This window comes from Artibeus jamaicensis, unplaced genomic scaffold (assembly GCF_021234435.1).
Source record: "Artibeus jamaicensis isolate MK-2021 breed Jamaican fruit bat unplaced genomic scaffold, CSHL_Jam_final contig_519, whole genome shotgun sequence".
NCBI classification, from domain to species: domain Eukaryota; kingdom Metazoa; phylum Chordata; class Mammalia; order Chiroptera; family Phyllostomidae; genus Artibeus; species Artibeus jamaicensis.
This window is the reverse complement of record NW_026521871.1, coordinates 25,085,317-25,109,220: the sequence shown is the minus strand read 5'-3', so window position 1 is coordinate 25,109,220 and position 23,904 is coordinate 25,085,317. Positions and strand designations below refer to the sequence as shown.

General features: G+C 43.5%; 1 protein-coding gene across 1 annotated transcript in view; it reads right to left on the bottom strand.

Moving 5' to 3' along the window:
* The window catches only part of DZIP1L (DAZ interacting zinc finger protein 1 like), a 39,517-nt gene extending 24,476 nt beyond the window's left edge, over nt 1–15,041 (bottom strand). Inside the window, 5 exon segments of the mRNA XM_053669046.1 lie at nt 504–638; nt 2,188–2,233; nt 8,427–8,598; nt 11,240–11,324; nt 14,541–15,041. Of these exon segments, the coding sequence (XP_053525021.1) occupies nt 504–638; nt 2,188–2,233; nt 8,427–8,598; nt 11,240–11,324; nt 14,541–15,041 (939 nt within the window).
* Between the last annotated feature and the right edge of the window lie 8,863 nt (nt 15,042–23,904).

Below are 23,904 nucleotides of genomic sequence, written 5' to 3'. Positions count from 1 at the left end.
AGTCTATTGGTGAAGAAGTTAGGTCTGAGAACCCAGTGAGAAGAGCACAAACTTTGCAGCCCACCTGCCCGGCTGGTGTTGAATCTGCCCCCTGGCACTACAGAGTGCCCTGTGTGGACTCCCGTGAGGCACTTGACTTCTCCAGCCTCTTTCACTATATGTCAAATGACAATGAGGAGAAGGTAAGTCTGCCTTGAAGGGCAGGTATGAGACTTACGTGGAGCAACAAGCCAAGTGTCAAGCGGGTGCTGGCATTGAGTATGGTCCCTGATATCAGTGTGAACCCCGCTGCCCACAGCCCCTGAGGACAACAGGCACATTTCAGCCTGGAGGGAGGCAGGCCGTATCCTCACCCCTTTGTGCCCCTCAAGCCTAAAGATTCCTCCCTCCTTAAAGAACCTGACTAATGAGATCAATAGCAGGAAGCCCAAAATCTAAGGAGGCCCTTGAGGGGAAGAGGTTTAGGGGCACAAGAGGCTGCCTGGGAGGAAGGGCAGACTTACCATCTCCTGTGACGTAATGAGCCTGGCTTGTTGTTGCATCTGGGTGCTGAGGGACACAATGTGCTGCTGGGATTGGGAAGCTGTTGCATGTAGTTGACAAAGCATGTCATGCAGCCTCTCGTTTTCCTTCCGTAGCTTCTCACTCTTTTTCTGGAGCTTCTCATTTTTCTTCTAAAGCTTTTCCTTCCCCACTGGCTGCTCACCTTCCTCCTGTATCTTCTCACTCACCTTATGTACCCTCTCACTCTCCTCCTGTAGCCTCTCATTCACCTTCCGTAGCTTCTTATTCACCCTTTGTAGCTTTTCGTTTTCCTTTTGTAGTTTCTCGTACTCCTTCTGTACCTTTTCATTCTCCTGTGCCTTCTCACTCTCCTCCCGTAGCATCTCATTCACCTTGTATAGCTTGTCCTTTTCCTTCTGCAACTTGTCATTTTCCCTCTGCAGCATCTTGTTTTCCCTTTGCAGCTCCTGATTCTCGTCCTGTAGCTGGTGGGCACAGGGTGGTTAGTCAGTCAGTATCACAGGAACCTCTGAGCACCCTGCAGCTGTGGGGGCCAACCCTGTAGGCAAACGCTGCTCAGGATGTTACTAGAAGCAGGGTAGAGGGTTTTCTGACCTGGGCAGGTGGCTTTCTGACAAGACTGACAACCTTCCAGATTGGGAAACATTGTCAAGCTGTGCCTGAGGAGAAGGGACAATTGAATTCAGGCTGCAAAGATTGGGACACAGAGGCTGTCTCTCTGGTGTGGCCACCCACAGAAGGGCAGGGAAGTGAAGGTCATTCAGAATCATCAAATGGATGTTTTTAGGTGAACACAAAAGGTGAAGAAAATGTGCTAACATGCTGCCTCTAGTTAAGAGCAGAGAAAAAATGAGACTATTTTTTTATATTTGCATAAAGAAACTCTAGAAGAATATGCAAAAAGAGAACGAAAGTGGTCACCTGTGGATGGTGGGTATAGAGGACAGGAAGATAAAGATAGGGAGACTTAGAATACCTTAATATATTTCTCCTGCTTTAGTAATAAAAGTAAATGCACTTTCCATTTTAAAGCACTTCAAATGTAATACATACATCAGGTGGGATTACTGCAGTGGGTTGGCTACTATGTGCCCCACTCTGATTCATGCACTTTGACCCTCTGAGCTCTCTGTAGGCAGAACCTGAGGCTGCTGTTAATGGGCTTCCTCTTCAACTTGCCTCCTCCTCAGGGGCATTTTTAGTGACACTGTTTTCTCTACCCTGAAACCTGTTGCTTTCTATTCACTGGTCCTGCTATCTGAGCCCTTCCGTTGGTCCTACCACTGAACTATTACAGAGGTCCACAGATACCTGGTTCTCTCCTAGGTAGGAATTCAAAGGAGGGCCTGAACACAAAATGACCAGGCAGCTCATCAGAGGCTTATGGCAAAAGCCTCCTTGGAGGGCCTCCTGGGGTCACTGCCCAAAGGACCACAGAGTAACTGATGTGGGAGTTCTGAAGAGAAGGCCTGGAGTCCCCTATTCCTGGCCAGGGAAACTACTGTGGGCAGCTGACCCTTTGGGGTGTTGATAAAGGTCAGCAACCCAGAACAATATCATCAACAAAATACTTGCCAACCAGTTCAAGTCTGCAGGGGATCAGCATGCTGGGAGGAGATCATGGGAACCTAGCTCCCCCATGAACCACCCAATAAAAACTACCTCTTTGTTTTTAGCTGCCAGCTCTTTTTCCAATTCATGAAATGTCCTCCTCAGTTTTCTTCCCTGAAAAAAAATTACAGCTCCTTCACATATTAAAATATATTATAAAATGACCCTGGCTAGTGTGGCTCAGTGGATTGAGTGCCAGCCTGTGAACCAGAAAGTCGCCAGTTCCATTCCCAGTCAGGGCACATTTGGGCCAGGACCCAGTAGGGGGCACAAAAGAGGCTACCACACATTGATGTTTCTCTCCTCTCCCTCCCTTCCCCATCTCTAAAAATTAACAACTAAAATATTTTTAAATATATATATTATAAAACTACAGAATTAAAAAGTCCTGGCTCATCATTATGAAGACAGAAATGGGAAAAAGAGTAGAAAGTTCAGACAGAAGAAAACATGGAATCTTAGTCTGGGGGAGGATGAATTGCTGACTAACAGTGTTTACACAAGTAACTAAGTGCCTGGGGAAAAAAAGCTATGAACTTGGATCCTTATTTCATATCTTTAACCAAAAGAAAGTATAGGTGGTTCAAAGACTTAAACATAAAAACACTAGTGACTGTCAGCAAGGTGGTGGGATAAGAGGTTCAGATCTCAAACCACCCACAGATGAGATGGCCTTTACGGGAACCTGGGAATCCAGCCATAAGCTTCCAGTACCTCGATGGAGCAAAATAATCAGAGAAGAAATGCACTGACAGGAGAAGAACTATTTCACATTTGTGCATCAACCCTCACTCAAGACAGCAAAGCTCAGTGCCCAGATGGACCTCCTCAAGCTTACAAACTTTTCCACATGGGATAAAACATCCAACTACTGACCCAGCCATGAGGGATGCTGCCCAGGAAACCCACTTCTCTCTCACAGCCCCCAAAACAGAGGGTGTTGGCATGGCTGAAATTGGTGGGTTGTTTTTACACACAAATCTCAGCAAGTGGCCACAGAGGCTACTGGCTGTCTCGTGGACACCAGGATGAGTGGGAGGAGAGAAGGTAAAAGGGTAGAGTGTTTGTATGCAGTTGAAGTTCACTTGTTCTCAGCTTATACCAGACATCTGGAACTATAAAATGTCTTATGGAAGCCTCATACTAATCACAAAAAACACCTATAGCAGGTACAAAAATGATAAAAAGAGAAAGGAATCAAAACATACCACTACCAGAAAAAAAGCATCAAAACACAAAGGAAGACAGCAAGAGAAAAAGAAAATAACACAGTAACTTCAAAAAAAGTCTGAAAACAATAAAGTAGCAATAGTAAGTGATTACCTGTCAATAATTACTTTTTATTTTTCAATTATAGTCAACATACACTATTATATTAGTTTTTAGTGTATATACAACATAGTGATTACACACTTATATACCTTACAGAGTCATCACCCCAATAAGTCTAGAACCCACCTGACACCATACATAGATTTTACTATATTTTCAACTGTATTTCCTATGCTGTACTTTACATCCCTGTGACTGCTTTTAGAAATGACAATTTGTACTTCTCAATCCCTTCACCTGTTTCATTGATCCTCTCAATCCCCTTCAATCTGGCAACCATCAATTTGTTCTGTATCTATGAGTTTGTTTCTGTTTTGTTTATTCATTTATTTTGTTTTTTAGATTTCACTTGTAAATGAAATCATATGCCATCTGTCTTTGTCTGTCTGCTCATTTCTCTTAGCATAATATCCTCTAAGTCTATCCATTGTCTCAAATGGAAAGATTTCATTCTTTTAATGACTCTTTTTGAGCCCTCTCCCCATACAGAGCCACAAAGTAGTGATGCAGGCTGCCCTGCCCTGCCTATTGCCTAAGGCTTCACTCTACATAATTTACCAGTGCTCTTTCAACAACAGGACACACTACTGAGGAGTCAAAGTAACTCTACCTAATACACAGAAACAAACATAGGGAAGCTGCCAAATTGAGGAGAAAAAAAATATGGCCCAAATTAAAGAACAGAACAAAACCCCAGGAAAATAACTAAACTTAAGGCTGATAACCAATCTATCAGATGCAGAGTGCAAAACACTGGTGATCACGATGCACAAAGAGCTCAGTGAGTATGGCAACAACATAAAGTAATGAAGTTTACACTAAATGAAATAAAGGAAAATCTACCAAAACCATCAGTAGAAGGGAGGAGGCTTGGATTTAAATCAACAATTTGGAACGTAAAGAAGAAATAAGTATTCACCAGAACAGCAGGAAGGAAAAAAAATTCAGAAAACCAAAGATACTATAAGGACCTTCTAGACATCTCCAAAAATACTGACATCTGATTCACAGGGATGTCAGAAGGAGAAGAGAAAGAGCAAGAAATTGAAAACTTATTTGAAAAAATCATGGAAGAAGACTTCCCTAATTTGGTGAAGGAAATAGACATACAAGTCCAGGAAGCACAGAGAGTCCCAAACAAGTAGGACCCAAGGAGAACCACACCAAGACACATCATAATTAAAGTGCCAAAGGTTAAAGATAAAGAATCTTAAAAGCAGTAAGACAAAAGCACAGAGTTACCTACCAGGAGTACCCAGAAAACTATCAGCTGATTTCTCAAAGGAAGCTTTGCAGGCAAGAAGGGACTGGTGAGAAGTATTCAAAGTGATGAAAAGCAAGGATCCAGCAAAGTTATCACTCAGAATTGAAGGGCAGATAGAGTGCTTCCCAGACAAGGTAAAGCTAAAGGAGTTTATCATCAGCAAGCCATTATTACCTGAAATGTTACAGGGACTTATTTAAGAAAAAGAAGAAGATCAAAACTATGAACTGTAAAATGGAAACAAATTCACAACTATCAACCACTGATTCTGAAAAACAGAAACTAAGTAAACAACCAGAACATAAACAGATTATAGATATGGAGATCATTTGGAGAGTTATGAGGTGGGAGGGGGAAAGGGAAGAACAATGGAAGAGGTGCAGGGGTTAACAGAAGCCAGTCAGTGAAAGACAAATACCATATAATCTCAGCTATAAGAGGAAGCTAATAAACCAAATGAACTAACAAACAAAATAGAACCACAGGCAAGGGAACATGGAACAGACTGAAAGTGACCAGAAAGGAAGGAGAGGCAGATAATGGTGTAAAAAAAGGGGAAGAGACTAGAAAAAAGGACACGTATGAATGACCCACAGACATGGACAACAAACAGTGTGGAAATTGGCTGTGGGAGTGGGGGGTGGGAAAGACAGAAGAGGGCAAAAGGGACAAAAATTGGGGCATCTGTAACAGAATAAGAATAAACAAGATTTAATTTAAAAAGGCTACTATGAAACATGTGTAACACCCTTAAAACTATAATTTGAGCTAATATGTTAATATTCTTTAAATTAAAAAATTAAATTAAATGTATTTATTTTATTAAAAGAACCATAATTGTCAGGTACAAAATAGACAGAGGTGTGTTCAGAATAATACAGGAAATGGAGAAGCCAAAGAACTTATACACAGGACCCTGCTCACCTGAATTTTTACCTCCTTAAGTATTCTCAGGGCCTCAAGCCCTAGTATATGCCCAAGCAGTTCCTCGCACTCTGCATCCTGCAGAGACTCGAGGTTGGAGCACATCACACTGTGGGGCTGTGGGGCCGCCGGTTTCTGAAAAGTCCAGGGCATGATTTTGTTTAGATGAAAACCTAGCCTTGGTTCTGTCTTTTACATCTGGAGCAGAGTCAGATAGGTACATCTTACCCCAACCACAACCCCCCACCTGCCCTCATTAGATATCAGCACACCTGTGAACATCCACGCCAGTCTGGGTTCTCCTTCTCTGTTCTCCGAAGGGATCAGGTCTGACCCGGGAGAAGCAAGTTCCCACAGAAGAGCAGAAAATGGACCATCTTACAGTGTTTTTCACAATCACTCCCAATGGAATCTTACTCGGTGTTTTGTTTTGTTTTTTTCACAGAATTTTAAAAATGTATTAACAAACTGGTTATCCACCTACACAGAATTTGGAATCCATTTTGGCTCCTATACTTCAGTGGAATTAAAATTCAGGAGAATGTGATTCAAGTTCAAAGGAAACTACAGACATAAAAATTATGTTCTCATTTACCAAAACTCAGGATTTCCTAACTGAAAGTCACCCTTTGACCTTTGATGAGGTGGTTTCTGAACAACTCCAAATTCAAATTCCTGCCTAGGTATCGAATGCCTGGTGAGCCCGCACCCTGTCAGGGAAGGACGTAGTCAGAAAGTTTGAAATGACCTTGAAAATGAGGGTTGAGGAGCTGGGGTTAGATGCATGAGGTCCATTTGGGGAAGTAACACCTTACTTCCCCAAATCATCCCTGACCACACTGGGGAAACATTGAAGACAGGAGGGTCCTGGTCACTACAGTAAATACCCACAGAGCTCTCACTTCAACCTCGCTACCTCCCACCCTCCACTTTTCCACTCAGAGTGAGAGGATGGAGCCCCCAAGATTTCGGGCGTAGCCCATGACAATACCCTTATAGTAAGGTTGCCTTTTTAGGCAAAACATGGAATGATTATGAGAAACACTATTAGTTCATTTTTAAAAACCAGATTCTCCTGGATGTTAGGATGACCCATAGGAGCAAAATACATTCTGAAGATATTTCTTCTTAAAACTTATCTCCTGTGACAGTTTTAGTCATACAGGTTACATGCTACGATACAGTCCTGGGATAACTTTAATAAAGGGTTCCTGAATAAACTTGATAGTTCATCCAGTAGAAAAGCAGGAACTCTAAGGTTTAAAGAGCTAGGTTCCAACCCCAGCACAGCTCTGTCTTTTAATAGCTGTGTGAGCAAGATATGTGGCCTCCACATCTTTACCTGTAAAGGAAGAATGTTAATAATATTTGAAAAAGGAAATTAATAAGCTCATGAGGTACCTACTTTGAGAGTGGTATGGTGTGTGATAGTTAGGAGGGTTAGAAATTAATGTCTATGAGGTGTTCTGCACAGATGATCGAAACAATAGCTACAGTCGATAAATGTTAGCTATTGTGTGTGACCTCCATAGGCCCCTCAGTCTTCCTGTCATGCAGCCAGCACTCAGCAAATTCGTGTTGAAAGAAAAACACATTATTAAATTTTGCCTCATTTCGTGTCCAGTGACAAAAACCTTTGCATACAGAAGAATAATATCTAGGAAGTTCTTGCTGTATACCAGATAATGTTAAGTGCTCTGTGCTAATTTCATTCTCTCAGCAACCCATCTGACAGAAAAGAAACTGAGGCTCGGGAAGGTTCAGTAATTCTCTAGTGTCACACGGGCAGTGAGGGATAGAGCAGAGAGGAAAACCCAGGCACTGGCCTCCGGGATCCAGCCTCACAGTCCCTGAGCCCCCACAGTGCCTGAGGAAATAAAACTAGCACAGACCAAGGAAATGAATTTTGAGAACAGAGAAGCACATTTTCAACAAAGAAAATTTGAAAAGCCTTTTCCACTGGGTACCCCTTCTAATGGAGAATTAGGAAGGACAGAACTTCTCAGCTCATCCCAAAAGACTTGTTTTTGTTGGTCTATTTCCTCAGAGAGCTCTTCTGTCTACTCTTCAAACATGGCTTCAGCGTCTCTGTCCCTCTGACAGGTGGTCTTTGCTTCCTACAATGAACATCAAGAACAACAGAATCATTAATTCCTAACAATAGAATCATTAATCATGGCAAATATTTACTGAGAAAGTACTTGGGCCCCTTGTCATGCAAGTCACTATGGAGACCCTTAGAACATTTGTCCCACAGTCCCCATGGCTTGCACTTGGAGTGGGCTGAGTTTGATCTGAACTTTCAAATCCCTTCAGGATAGAGATTGTGTCATTTCTGTCTTTCAGGTCCTCAGAATTGACTGGGCCTAACATGATTGGTGCTCTGTGAAGACATGCTGAGAGTCTGAATGGGGAACGAATAAAAAATGGAGTAAGACAATTTATGTATTTTCATCTTACAAATATTTACTGAGAAGCTCCTCTGGGCTGGAGTCTGGAGCTGTCACAACAACACCCATGCTTCATCCTCAAAAAGCTGAGAGCGCAGTGTAAGACGTCAACATTCAGGTTCAACACCTTCCCAGGGTGCTGAATAATGCAGGAAACTCCAACTCCCTGCTCTATTTTGGCCAGATAGGCCTGGCAAAATAACTGAAGATTCCCTCCCAGATGACCTAAAATCACTTCTCACTTAGGGAAGGTGCCACCCTAGCTCTGACTTCCAGCTCCAAGGAACCAGGCAGAGCTTGGCCCTGTGGGATCCATGTACATCCCGGGGCTCTGGTCCGCCCATGACAGAGTCTCCTGCTGTCTCTTCTCTGTGCCCACCTGCTGCTGCCGCTGCTGCTTCAACAGGGCTGTCAGCTCCTCCTGAGTGGATGTCAGCTGGGCCCGCAGGTCTCGTACCACCTCCTCCATAGACTCTTCCTGCTTCTGTTTCTCTGCGGGGTCCATGCAAGCAGAGGGTGACAAGTTTAGGGGGAAAAGTCAGTGGAGTGTAGTCCCTCACCTGTGTCATCAATCACACACCTTGGTCTGAGACCTGCTTTCCCACTTTCCTTGTACACTGACCTTGGGCAAATGATGCTACCTCTCTGACCCTCATTTCCCCCAACTGGTGATGGACATAATAATAGCACCTAACTCGGAGGGTTGCTGTGAGGATGAAACGTGATCATGCAAAGTGCTGAGCACAGTGTCTGTCATGATGCTCAATAAATGTGGACTCTCACTGTCATTTAACAGAACTCCTTTGACAGAGCTCACTCAGAGAAGTGGGAGTGCAGAGTTACTAGAGCAGCAGCAGCAGAACTTTCAACAGTGCACACACTATGAATAGAAAGAACATGTTCATGTGTCCTGACTGCAGTCGGAGAGCAGTGTGAAGTGATGGAATTAATTGTAGTTGTAACTCCACTTTTTAAAATAATGGCATTTAAACTGATAGCTTTAAATTTCAGGTGAAAGAAAGGCAACATGCATTATGATAGAATATTTTAGCCAAGGTTACTTTAAGTATGTACTTAAAATTTTTTAAGTTAAAGAAAAGATTCAGAATTAATTATAAAAGAACATTCTAACTAAACTGCATATTGATAAAGCAACGGGGGGTTTGGGTTAATGAAAAAGATACCAATTGTACATTTGTTACTTTTGTAAGTACATTTAGTAATTATTCAGTAGGTGGCACTGTTATTAAAACTATAAGCCTTTCTTTAAAGACAGAGATGGCTTTTCTTATATTGGGCTTTTTGGAAATATGCACTTTTAGATGCAATATAAATTGATTTGGGTTGATAGGTGACCTGAGGTGAGTGTAGAATAGAAGAGCTGAGAAGCCAATGAAAAGGTCCTGGACATTAACATGGCAGAGTTGCCTTAGGAACAGGGTTTCCCTCTCCTTACAGCACTTTAACTGAAGGAAATGATGAGGCATATGCACAAAGATTTACACACAAGAGTGTTCATCATCATGTGGTTTATACCAGGGAAATTTTGGAGCAACCAATATAAATTAGGAAATAATTCAAATTTGAAATAAATTATGGTAGCTGTTTGATGAGATACCATTCAACTATCAAAATCATGTTTACAAAGGTGATTTAATGACATTGGAATATATAATATATACTTCATTGAAAATAAACAATAATCAATACTGCATACTGTGCAATTACATATGTAGACAGAAAAATAATCACAGAGAATACACCAAATGTTAACTGCAGGTATATTGTCCATGAGTTTTATTTTCTCTCTTCCTGTAGTTAAATTTTCTATATCTATGGTATTTGTTTGATTTCCTGACTGTGGTATAATACATGGAACGTAAAAGTTACCATTCTAAACCATTTGTAGGTGGCACTAAATACTTTCATAACATTGTGCAACCAACACCACCATCCATCTCCATAACTTTTCTCCTCTTGAAAAAAAGAAGCTCTGTAATGACTTAACAGTAATTTCTCATTCCCCCTCCCACCAGCCCCTGACAACCACCATTCTACTCTCTGAGTCTATGAGTTTGATGATACTGTGTACCTCCTATAACTAAAATCGTTACAGTATTTGTCCCTTTGTGACTGACTTGTTTCACTTAGCACAATGTCCTCAAGGCTCAGCCATGTTGCAGTGTGTGTCAGAATTTCCTTTCTCTTTAAGGCTGAATAATATTTCACTGTATATGTATATATCACATTTTGTTGATCCATTCACCTTTCAATGGATATTTGGCTTACTTCCACATCTTAGCTACTGCAAATAACTCTGCCATGAAAATGGAAATGTAAATTTCCATTTATAACAAGTAGAAAATCTGTTTTTCTTTAACAACCTCCAATACAGAAGCAAGAAGAGTTACATATGTAATAAATGCACAGTGACTAGGTAAATGGTGCTATTTTAAATCTCTAAGTCTATTCTTTGAAAAGGAAATTAAGATGAGGGAAAAATAAGAAACAGATTTATTATGGAATGTTTATATTTACATTTTCAAGTCAATATTTTATGTTTTAACAGCTATTTCTGATTAACCCTTAAAAATGTTTACGCAGCATGCAAATATCTCTATGGATAAACATACAGCTTTGTCACTTGCTATGGAATTTGAAACAGTAAAATCAAAGTGATCATGTCATAATCAGATTATGTAATAATGAAGTCAAAGAACTGGGCTGACTGCTCAGTAACCGCATGTAACCTCATTCATAGTTAGCATCAGAGAACAGCCGATTCCCAGAAGGAGAGGAAGGAAGGCCCTTTCTATTTCATTCAGTCTAACTGCCCCATTCATAGTGAAAGCCACTAAGACTCAGAGGGGGGAAGCACTGACCAGAGTCACAGAACTGAAAGGGACAAAACTAAGACTGGAACCTACCTGTGTGACTCCCAGCTCTTTAGCTCTACACACATGGTCAGAAACCCTCCCAGCCCCAAGTAGGATCTCCAGGATGGATGGGGGGATCATCCCATCCTCCAATGTATGACGAGGTTCCGAGGGCAGCTTAGGTGATGTATGTGCCACCACCCACTGAATTCCAGTCAAGGTCCTTCCACAGTCCCAGAAGAGCCACCTGGACTCACCTCCTTGAGCCTTGCCCTCGTGCTTGTGTTGAAGGTGGCTCTGGAGATAGGAGGCGCTGGGGAACATCTCCTCACACAGATGGCACTACACAGAGGGGAAGCGGTGGGAAGTGCAGGAGTCAGTCCCCTGAGGCAGCCTGGGATTCTCCCTATGTCACAGCTCCCATTACCTTGGGACTCCCGGGCTGCTTCAGACACAAAAAAACTCATTTACTGAGTAAGGCAGTCATGTCCACCCTCCAGATATACATATATACTGGGCATTGAAGCACTACCAGTAACCTAGGGAACTGTGAATACTAACAAATTTTTGTTGGCCTTTTATGATGTGATGATGATAATTGTGTTTATATTTAAAGGGGAGATCCTTGCCTTTTGGAGATATATACTGAAATATTTACAGAGAAAATCATATGATGAATATACTTCAAAAACAGTTCAGGGGTGGGGGCAAGCAGGTAGGGGAATGAATGCAACAACATTGGCCACAAGTTGGTAACTATGGGGCTGGGTGGAGGGCAAATGAAGGTTCATTATATGACTCTGTTGTATATGTTTGAAATTTTCCATAACATAAAGGTTTCTAAAAGATACCAGGGTCGAGGTCACACCCCAGGGTTGATACCGACTGAAACAAGGCTAGCTAATAACAGCATCTCTGATTCCCCCTCACTTTCCTCACATATTTTAGACACTGCCATCTACATCATCCTTTCACTGTGAAACTGAAACTGTCTTTCAACACTGCACTGTGGGCTGCCATTGCCAGCCAATAGAGGACGGGGAAAGATTACCTGCAGTCTTTACACAAGGACAAATATGACAGAAATGGCCAGTGGTCTCCCGATACCCATTTCTCCTTTTCCTTAGCAACAGAAACCTTGATTTTTAGTGGTCATAAAGCTGATGAGAGTGAACACTGTATGTCCTGTCTTTTCTTGCCAACAGGTGTGGCCATGAGACTAACTCTTGTCCACTGACATGCAAGCAGAAGCAGCATATGCAACTCCTGGGAAGTGTCATTCAAGAAAGAGACATATTCCTCCCCCTGCCCCACCCTGCTGAATTGAATGTGGACTTGGGAGGTGGAATTTAGGCAGCTGTCTTGGACCATGAGGCAGAAGTCACATGATGAGGCTGGCAGAGAAACACATGAAGAACTGGGTCCACGATGCTTGTGGTATTCCATACCAGCCCGAGAATGCTTCCCTCTCAACTGCGTATATAACAGGGAAAAATAGACTTAGGTCTGATTCATACAACTACAATATGATGAGATCACTGATAGTCGAATGCAAGCCCACACACACACCCTGGATTGACAGACTTGGCCCACTCTGGACTTCTAAAATGATACAAATGTTGTCTAGTTGTCAGCAGCAATACAAGGTGGGTAGGGTGGGGAATAGTTTAGAAATCATCTTATTCCACATTTCAAGTCCTTCCCCTCATCTCACCCTTACCTGCTTCCCCATTCCCACCCCAAGCAGCCCACTCAGAAGCCAGGCAGCTCAAGTTGGACAGCTGCCACTGCCTTCAGACTAAAATCCACTCTCTCCCACCACGTTTAAGGCCACCACGACCTGGCTCTGCTCTGCTCTCCTCTCCTGCCACACCTCTCACCAGTCTCCTGCCCAAAGCCACCTCAAGCAGTCCAGTGTCATTACCCTGAGCACCCCTCTCACACTTGCATCTTGGTTACCTCTGCCTATAACACTCCTTCACAAAATTGTGCTCAACATTCAAGGCTTGTTTAAACACCACCTCAAGAAGACTCTTCCTCTCCCACCTCTGCTCCCACAGCTTCTCAGGCATCTCTCTTGACACTTTCTCCACCTACAAAGGACATCTGCTCATTTCTGGAAGTATACTAGCCATACCCTCTTTCTATGATAAGAGCACCCAGCTTTCTTCTGGGGAGTTACCCTTCCCTGACTCTCAAGCCATGGGCTTCAGTCCACCTCAGCTCCATGAAACAGGGGACTGAGACCAAAGCCAATCAGAGCCCTGCATTCCCAGAAGCCTGAGACTGGCTGAGGCACTGAGACACTGAACTACTAGCTGGGGTGCTGGGAACAACTTTGGCCCTCTGCCACGGCAGCCTTAAATCCTGAAAAATGAGAAGATGGCATTACTGTGGCCCAACTTGCTACCACAGGGTCAGGATCTTCCTCACAGTGGGAGGAAGAATCCACCCTGAGGAAGAACTGCCAAGAGCTTCAGGGAAAGAAACGAGATTCTGGTGCCATCTTCTTCCTGGGACAAAGTCACACCTTCATGCTGCCATAACCCTGAATTTTTCAGTTAAATCAACCAATAAGTTCTTCCTTGGCCTAACCCAGCTTAGAATGTTGTCTGTCACTTACTACTGAAAGGGTTCTGACCCTCATGTCATAATTAACAATACATCAATTATACCAGTTACCATTCTATTGAAATGATTCCTTCTGTCCCACCTACCCTCAAACTATGAATTTCTCGAAAATCTGAACCACCACAACTTGTTACTATATCTTCTATGCCTGGCTAACATGACAGTTTATTACAGGGCAACTGTCCCCACACCACACTTTCCATGGAAATACATGCTAATGCTCACATGACAGTCGGGCTCATGAACTGTCTCTATGTTAAATAATGAAGATCCTTTTCCAGAATGGGCTTCGCTCTACCAGTCCCTTGCCACACACTCATCTCATACACACACACACTTTTTACATACACCCTTATACAGCACTCTCTATATGCACACATAAAGCTCTCATGCACACACATACATACATATACACTCACACCTACCACAAATACACACACCCTTAGACATGTGCATACTCTGACTCATTCACACAACCATAAATATGTCTTTATATGCACACTGCTACATACTCATGAGCACACATTACACACCACATACTACATATACATACCATACACAAACGTACCCTCCAAATATTAACATATACACATCAGACACACAGATTTACACCTTCCATAAGTGTACACACATACCCTTCATACATTCAAGCATGCTTTGGACACAACCTCTCCATAAAAATATACTCTATGCACACATATTCTTCACACACACATCTGCCACACCTGTAGAATCTATACCAACATGTAGTAGATATAACCTAACCAGACATTCAGGCCCTCTGGTCATGAACAGTGTCTCAAGTCTTTTTTAACCAATGACTATGGCCCATAGCAGCCTCAGGGCCCAGGGGATGGTGTTGCCCAGGTGGCCCAGTGGCAAGGTACCCAGGCCTCCCACTCTCCCTGCCCTGTTGATTTTTCTCACCATATAGTAGCTCTTGCCACTTGACCATTGGAGAAGCTGCTGCAAGTCTTTGATCATCTTGCGTTGCCGGTGCCTTTCCTCCTGCAAACCCCTGAGCTCTTCAGTCTGGCAGTCCAGCTGCTGCTGACTCTGTGACAGCTGGCTCAGGCTGGCTTGCAGGTTCAGCTCCAGCTCGGTAACTCTGGTCATCAGGAAGTCCTGTCAGTGCATCAGGTACTCGATGGTGAGCTGGGCTAGGCACAGCACATTGAGCAGTGCCTGGTCCAAAGGCTGTGAACAGTGGCTGCATACCTCCTGGTCAAAGATGCAGAAGGTGATGTCAGTGAGGTTCTCCTGCAAGATGGCCACATCCAGCTCCTGTGTCACACGGTCCACATCCAGGACACTCATACGCCTCCAGTCCATGCTCCTATTGCGAGGCTGGAACCTGAAGGGAGGGATGGTGTAGGCCCCAGAGATGGAATGATGGGGACCCTGAACAATGATAGCAAGAAACTGCATGGTCACAGAAGCCCTGGGGCGACCCCCTTGGGAGGGTGCCACCAAGGCCACTGTACCCAGCAAATGAGCTGGATAGGACCTGAAAATTAAAAAGAGAGTCCAAGTTAGGCAAGGTGCATTGGTTGTATGTCCCTGGCCACCAAGAGCATAATTGGGGTGAGGTGAAGGATCTGAACAATAGCTACAGTGTGCATGCTACACACCGACATGGCCAGAGCCATGAAAAGTAAAGGTGTGGATTTTACAGTCATTCGGCTGTGGAGTCAGATTCTCAGCCTTGGGCAAATCCCTTCACATCTTCAAGCCTTCTAGGTATATTGGGACTTACGGGGCTCACTTTGTGGTTAGGAATGAGGCAGGTGAAGCTCCCAGCCTAGTGCCTGGCACCTAGTATGTCCTCAGTTAATCCCCCATGCCCAAGGCAACTGCCAAAGGTCTTTTTCAGAGAAAACTGTCCATTGTATAAGTTGCTCCTATCCTGAGGTCATCCTACAATGACCTCAGGATAAAGTTCTACATCTTGCTATGGGTGGCAGTCACCTGAGGTCTATCACACTCCCCAACACCCTGCCCCAATTGTCCTCCAATTACTAGATTGTAGTGGACAGGGCTAAGCTGCATTGCCCAGTTTCCCTGGCTGTAAGATGTGATCACATGACTATGCTCTGTCTAGGAGGGTGTAAGAGAGATGGCGTCCTCCACTGCCTGAGGCGGGAGGGAGGGGGACTTAAGACAGTGATTGTGTATTTGCACTCAGACTGAACTCAATCCATGATGGTCTTTTTTTATCACACCTAATGGTTTCCTGAAAAGAGCTCCAGTTTTTGGTCAAAGTCCCAGATTCTAATCTCCACTTTCTAGCTAGGCATAGAGATTGTTCTCTCTCTTTGAAAATTTGTAATTTGTAATTTGGCAAGAGCAACACGAATTTTAACTCAACATTTTTCTATAAATACATACAAGTGTGTAAGGTGCTTGTGTAAAAGTTAGCATTATAGTGTTGTTTGTAATAGCAAAATATAAAAAGTATGAGAAAGGAAAATACAAGGTATGATAGAGGACAGAGATGTTATCTCTATATGATGAAACACTATGCATCCCCTAATGAGAATAATGCAGCTTTATATGTACTGATAGAGAAAAATGGGATTATATGTGTATGTGTGTGCATATGTATGTGGAGATATATATATATACATACTTTTGTTTCTTTTTAAATTATATATTAATATCTTATAAATGTAAGATATATGTATGTCTCACATATATCTTTATGTATGAATATATAGAGATATATTTGAATATATATAGGTATCACAATATAATGGTTGCCTATGTGGGAAGAGCTAAGTGGAAGTGTGAAATGAGGATAAATAAATGAACAGAAGGGTGGTCCATAGATAGGAGATTTGTAAATAGTTACACAGATTAACAGCTACATAGATAGACAGGCCTTCCACAGACAAATGATGATCATATATATATATGAATCATTCATACTTGTCATTCATGTATAATAAAATTAAGTAAAATATATGAATTTATGATATATGATACATTATCTCATAAGCATAAACTATTTCTATAAAAGTAGACAAATCATTACCTCTGGGCATGAGAATGAAAGTTAGGGGACCTTTGTTTTTCTCTTTCTACCTCTCCATACTATTCAAAGTTCTATGCATCATCATCTATTACTTTCATCATTTTTAAGGAAAAAAATATAATTTTTTTCTTTGAGGAACTTATACTCTGGGGCAAGAAGTACAAATGATTATCCTTAAGTCCTTTCTAGATCATGTGATTCAGAATTTTAAGTGCAATGGAAAGAGAAGGGAAAGGTCACCGAGGAAGGAGAAAGGCCTTGAAGAAATGGTAGTGGTGAGTTTGCAAAGAGGGGAAGGGCCTCCAGGGAAGGTTATGACCTCCCTAAGCCTCTGTCTTCTTTTAGGAAAGGGGGTTAGAGCCCTGCCCTCCAGACCCCCAGGGTGCTGCGGGAACTGAGGACAGGCAAAGGGAATGAACTCAGTACTAACACCAGCTTCAGTGCAGCAAGTACCAGCCTTTGTGCCACATACCAGCTTTAAATACAAACCTACAAACAGCTCTTGCTATTCCCATTTTACAGGCAAAGAAACTGATTTCTGGGGAGCTAAGTGGTTTGTCCCAGGTAGCAAAACCAGAATGAAAAAAAAGTTGGAGATACATCTGCTTCTAACACTTGTGAACTCTGAAACACCCAACATGATTTTTGAAACCATTTGTTCTAAAAATTTTCTTTGATCAGAGCATCACTCCTTATCCCTCAAACTCATTCATTCACTCGCTCACTCCCCTGCATTTGTAGCATGCCTTCTTGGACCAATCCTCCTCTGTGGGACTGCCCTCAGGATGCCACTCACCCATTTTGGCTCCCATGCTTCTTTCTCAGACACACTTCCCCAGCGCACTCAAAAAACAAAGCCCTTCAGCCACAAGTACCTCTACCATGGCCATAAGGAGAAGACTGGCACACTTCTACTTAATGTGTCATATTATTTGAAAAAAAAGGAAATAAAAGGCAAGGCAAGGCAAGAGAACAAAACGGAAGTGGATTAGATGATACCATGTTCAGCTCAAGCTACCACCATGTCACCAGAACCTCAGAAACAACTGTCACAACAAGCTGCACCAGGAGCAACAGCAGGTTACCAAGCATGTTCATGCTGTGGCCCAGGGTAACAGGACATCTGCTTTCTGTCCACCTTCAGACCTGGAAACTCACCAGAAAACTCACTATTCACCTAGTTAAGCTTTATTCTTCAGATGTTTGCTCACAATTTTCTCTCTAACAATAAGGCCTAGAGTACTCCATCACCAGGTCTCTCGCCTCTCCTCCCACCTTGCTCCTTCCAGCCTCTTTCCTAAACAGTTACTACCCTCCTTTCACTCCTCCTTTAAGACTGAGTATCCCAATGTCCCTGTCATATTCTACTGTTCACCCATACCCATCTCTCCCTGCTCTGTCTCTCTGGGGATGAGCTCACACTACCCACAGCTTCAGCTACCATAGGCCTGCTGTAAGTGTGCAGACACTCCCAAATCTCTTTCTTGCTGTCAACCCGTCTCTTGGGACCATTACAACAAACCTTCCAATACTTACACAAATTGCAAATCCAAATTCTACCAGGCCCAGGAAGGTAGCATTAAATGCAGGAAACATGCCAGGTATAAGACAAACCACAGCACAAATTTGATGATAAATGGCAACTGATTCTCCATTTTGATGTGCAAGGTACAATTAAGCACCAAATTCAGTGGAACCTGGTGAGAAATACAGATCTCCACACTTATTCATTGAGAACCCCTGCAGTAGAGAGTGTTGGGTCGGGGAGTGCTAGGCACTGTGGCAAAATGGGAGTGCATGCCCTGGGGTTTTGTTTTGTTTTGTTTTTAAAGATTTTATTTATTTATCTTCAGAGGGGAAGGGAAGGAGAGAGGGAGAGAAATATCAATGTGTGGTTGCCTCTCGTGCATCCGCTGCTTGGAACTGGCCTGCAACCCAAGAATGTGCCCTGACTGGAATCAAACTGCAGTTGTTTGGTCTGCAGGCCCGCGCTCAATCCACTGAGCTACACCAGCCAGGGCATAATGCCCTGTTTTAAAGAGGCATCCACTGCTGAGCTTCATCCACATGGGAATGGGTGTTATGGGATGCTCATGGGCCAATTCCAAATTCCTAAGGAGACATTCACAGATTGCTTGGAACTCTTTCCAGACCACCTTCCTAGCTCCATCTCCCACTTACTATATTACTTGATGTCTACCTTTTTTTGAGGAACTCATATTTCTTATCAAAGTCATATTCAATGTCAATAAGTGCTTCTGAATTAGTAAGTCTGGAGATCTGTATTTCTCACCAGGTCCCAGCTGAATCTGGTGCTGCTGGTTCAGGGACCACACTTGAAAAACTGCTGTCTGATTGTATCTTGGACATGAAGACAGAGAACCAGTTGCCATTTATCATCAAGCTTATACTGTGGTTTTCCTTATACCTGGCACTTTTCCTGCATTTAATGCCACTTTCCTGAGCCTGGTAGAAAAAGAGGTCACAACTACCAAAAAAATCACACACATAGCAATCTCAATGCAAATAGTCAAATGGAACCCCAGTGATGAAAAAAATAATTCAAATTACCCCAACAAACAACTGAATTTTTAAAATATTTTTATATATTCACCAACAAATTAAAAAGGTTGCCAACAAAAAATACCAGTACAGAGGTCTGGTATTGATTTTTAAAAAGGCAACAACTTAGGCATTTCCATCAATTTGAACATTAGTCATTGAGCCACTCAGCTTCATCCTATTCATCTCCAGCAGGCTTATTCCCCCACCTCTGGTGACTCAGACTTAACCCACAAGGCACCCCTTGGACTTCCCATCCTCCATGTGGATGTCAGCATATAACACATAGCCAGGCTCATTCAATTTGTCTTTTGGCATCTTCCATGCATAGTCAAGTGAGAGACTTCTCACAAATATTTGGCAGTCCTTCCTGGCCACCCCAGGATCATGGCCTCCAGCTCCATCAAAGGAACCTGTGAAGCTTTCTCCAAAGCTTGTTCCACACACACACATAAAGCTTTACAGGTATTATTCCATTTAATTCTCACAACAACCCAGGACACTGATGAAGAAACTGAGAGATAGACAGAGAAGGCAAATGACTTTCCCACATTCATACCACTAATAAGTGATGGTGTCTGGCTCCAGAGTTTGTTCTCCAGGAAGATGGAAAACCACACAGAAATTGTTGTGCAGAGTGGTGTCAGGATAGGAGCTAGGACAGGGTGCTGTGGAAGAACCAAGAGGGACCACATACAGCAGATGTTTCTGTCTCACTTCTCCCCCCACCCCACCTCCAAGTCCTCCATCTGTGAGGCCACAAGGTTAGGCCTTGGCTTATTCGCATCTGTTGGACTCTAGCCCCAGGCATATTACCTGCATCCCAGATTGCTATTGAACTAAATCAAAATTGTCAAAATCTTAGATTATCTGTCTCAAAATTCTATATTCTTGGGGTCTTGTAGAAGTGAGGCTATGGACCAGCACGAAGTAGGAGAAAGAATAAGAATAGAGTTAGCAATCCTTAATTTGGGCTTCTTAGAGTCAAAGGCTATTCATTCTTAGTAAAGTGATTGGTTTGTTCATTGCTTAATCCTACTGGCCACTAATGTAAGTTCAGGAGCCCTTGTGGGTGGGTTCAGACTCACCAGCGAGAAGCCGCAGTGCCCACACTCACTGTCGAGATGTGAGCACAGGGTTGTAGCCTGCCTCCCGAGCAGCCCTGAATCCCTCATACTGACACTCTGAGTCCACTCTCTAAAACTGATGGTGGCAGCCCCACTCCCAGTGATACAACATTCTGAATTAGTGGTCCTAGTTCATGAGGTTTTTACTAACCCCAAAATTGCACTCTTGTCTTCCACTGAAATCCCAAGAGTCTAATTCTCAGTTGTCCTAACACTGACATCAAAGGGTGAGCAAAACCGTGGAGATTGAGGATTATGATGATGACAGCAGTTGCCATTTATTATATATCTATGTGCCAGGCTTTCAGAGAACTACTTATAGCCATCCTACAGCCTTGTATGTAGCTGTCATTTGTCCCAACTGAAAAGTGAAAAAACTGAAGTTCAAAAAGCTGAGGGACTTCCCCCAAATCACTCAGCGACTAAGTAATAAAGCCAACCTTCAAGTAAAGTTCTGTTTGACTCTGAAGCTTTTGGAGTATGCCAAACCACCTCCCGATGATGGTGGTGATGATACATCAATTATTTCTCATTATGGAAGTTACAGTACCTGAGGCTTCTTCACCAGACCAGAAGGACTGAAAGTTTACAACCAATCACAACACGGTAAGTGCTGGAGACCTTCAATTCTCCCTGGATCTCCACAGACTCAACTTCACAACTGAGTCCAGAAGACAAAGTGAAATTAGAATGTTTCTGGTTACCTGGAAACCACATACCCTGTGGGGGAGGGGATGGAACACTCAGTTTCTCCACAGGAAATGAGTAGGGGACTGCTCCCCCCACCCCTTCTGGGAAGAGGAACACAGGCAGAAATGACTGTCATTAAAAAACCTGAAGCTTTGTCAACCATCCCTTGATACGTTGATGGGTCTCAAGAATCGTTCTAATCCCAGACCAATGTCATGAATTAGTGGGACTCAAAAGAATGGTATTTATGCTACCATTTCAAAACTCACTGCTTTGTTCAAGAGATCATTTCTACCTGGGGCAAACCACAGCCAAGGAAGGGAGCCCTTACTTCACACGTTCCCAGTGAGGGAGGTTCACCACTGCACAAGACAGAAATCACTCTGGGAAACAATTCCTGGACACTTTGCAGTTCTTTGAAACCTGTCCACCAACTTCTATAAAACTGACCAAACAGCTGATTTTTTAATGAAATTCTGTCTGATTCTTAAATATCAATCTGTAGCCCTCAGGGGCATCTGGAGGTGCTAATGTTTAGCCTCCAGCCACTGGCGGCACAGATTACTGGAACTGCACAGTTGTTCCCCAGCTGTGCCTGAGACCTAATTCCTGGCAGTTTTCTCAAACTGCCTGGCTTACCTGTTTCAGGAACCAAGAGACTGGACAGAGTTCCCCATCTACTGGCTCCCCAGCTCAGCCTGTCCCTGCCTCCCAGCTCACTCAGCTGTGCTCAACAGCTCAACAGCACCCAATAGCTTCCAACTGCCCTAGGCCATTGCCAGAATCCACTTGGCTCTACCTGGCTGCTCCAGGTGGGGATGCTTCCCAACCCTTGGAAACTGCCTACTCTTGATGGTGGAAACAGAGCTGTGGGCCTCCTCGTTGCTGCCAACGGAACAGGGACAAGAGAACCTCTCGGCATCAGTAGCTGAGGCCTGAGGTGTCCATGGAATCACTCTCCCCAGGCAGGCTTGCCACCCCACTATGAGAAGTGGAGTCTCTCCCCTCATTCCTCTAGGATGAGCTATTTTTGGATCTGATAGGAAGGGAAAGGAGGGAAGCCACGTTTAATCCCTTAGGAAAATCCAGGATCCATGTGAATGGCACAAAAGCAGGGGTACCTGCGGAATCTTGAGCAGACATCCAAGGCACCAGCCCTAAACTAAAGGGACCTTCCTGGTCTGGCCCCACTCTAGTTTTTTGGGCTAGTCCCAGGCTTGGTCTCATGTTTATTATACCCCTCCCCTAACCTCCTGGCTTGTCCTGTGCTTGTAGCTGTGAAGCCCAGGACCAAAGAGCTCTGTCTCTCCAATATCAGTCCTTGATCCCGTCCCATAGCCAGCCTTGGTTTTACTGAGACTCACATTTCCAGGAATTTTTTAAAGGCCTTTCTCCCACTGAAGCCTCAATCTGCCAAACTCTGTATCTTGGGGGCAGCCAAAGCAAAATCCTGTGGGAACACATGTTGCAAGGGTGCGGAGACATCAGAAGCCCGTGCATTGCCTATGGGAGTAAAAACTGGTACAGCTGCTGTGGAAAAGTGAACGGCAACTCCTCAAAAAATTAAACACAACATTGCCATAGGGTCCAGCAGGTCCCTTTCTGGCTGTGTATTCAAAAGCATTGAAAGCAGAAACTCTGGTGTTTGCACATACAAGTTTATAACAGCATTATTCACAATAGCCAAAAGGTGAAAGCAACCCAAGTGTCCATCAACATATGAAGAGATTAAAAAGTGTGGTACATGCATACAAAGGAATATTATTTAATTAAAAAGGAGTGGAATTCTGAGACATGTTACAGGATTTCCCTTATATACCATACCTAAATAGTCAAACCCATAGAGATATTCTGGAAACTACAATAGTCGTTACCAGGGCTGAGAGGCACTGAGCAGGGAGTGGGGAGTTAGTGTTTAATGGCACAGAACTTCACTTTGGGATGATAAAAAAGTTCTAGAGGCAGATAGTGGTGTTGTTTGCACAACAATGTGAACATGCTTAATGCCACTGAATTACACACTTTAAAATGGTTAAAATGGCAAGCATTATGGTGTGTACACTTTTCAAAAATTTTTAAGATGCTTTTTTTAAACAAATGGTGTCACAGGGACCAGGACCAAGTAGGAAGGTTTGTGTGCATCTGTGCTGATGGGGCATCTTGTTTCTCCTACTCTCAGGGTCAGGGTATGCTTTTCTCTCCAGGGACGACTCCTGTTCACTGCAGGGGAGGGAAGAGCATGGGCTCTGGAGTCAACGACTCATTTACATTCCACATTCCCAAGCTGTGCAACCCTGGGAAAGTCACTTAACCTCTCTGTAAAGTGGGAAAAATGAACTCTACTGAGCACAGTCATTCTGAGAACCAAATTAGCGAAAGCATCTCTAGGCTCAGCCCAGGCTCTGAAAGTCAGGGAGTGTCCTCCAAGTTCATACAGTGGGAAATCTGTGGGGCGCCTTTCCTTGCCAGCTCTCTTCCCAACTAAGTGGGCAGAAAGTAGCTGTGGGGGTGCCTGTTTGATTTTGCAATGTCCACCAGCCTCCATCTCCCCATGCATGAGTTCAGTGCCCTCTTTTGCAGGGCCGTTGTGTGAAAGTGAACTTGACATGTACCCCAGTCTTTCTTGTTGGTGAGGCCAAAGAGAAAGACTCCAGCCTCAGCTGATGCCAACCTGCCATGCACTACACTCGAGTTCTGGAGCACTGTCATGTGCCAGGCTCCGTTCCATGTCCGAAGGAGCCCAAGAGTTGATAGAGGAATAGATCATGTTGCACTGGGAAGCTGTCACCCTCTGAGGTGCCACCTCTGCCATAGCACATACACATGATTTGGTGGCACCAGGGTCAGTGCCTGACAACCAGGCCAGAGTTCTCTGGGA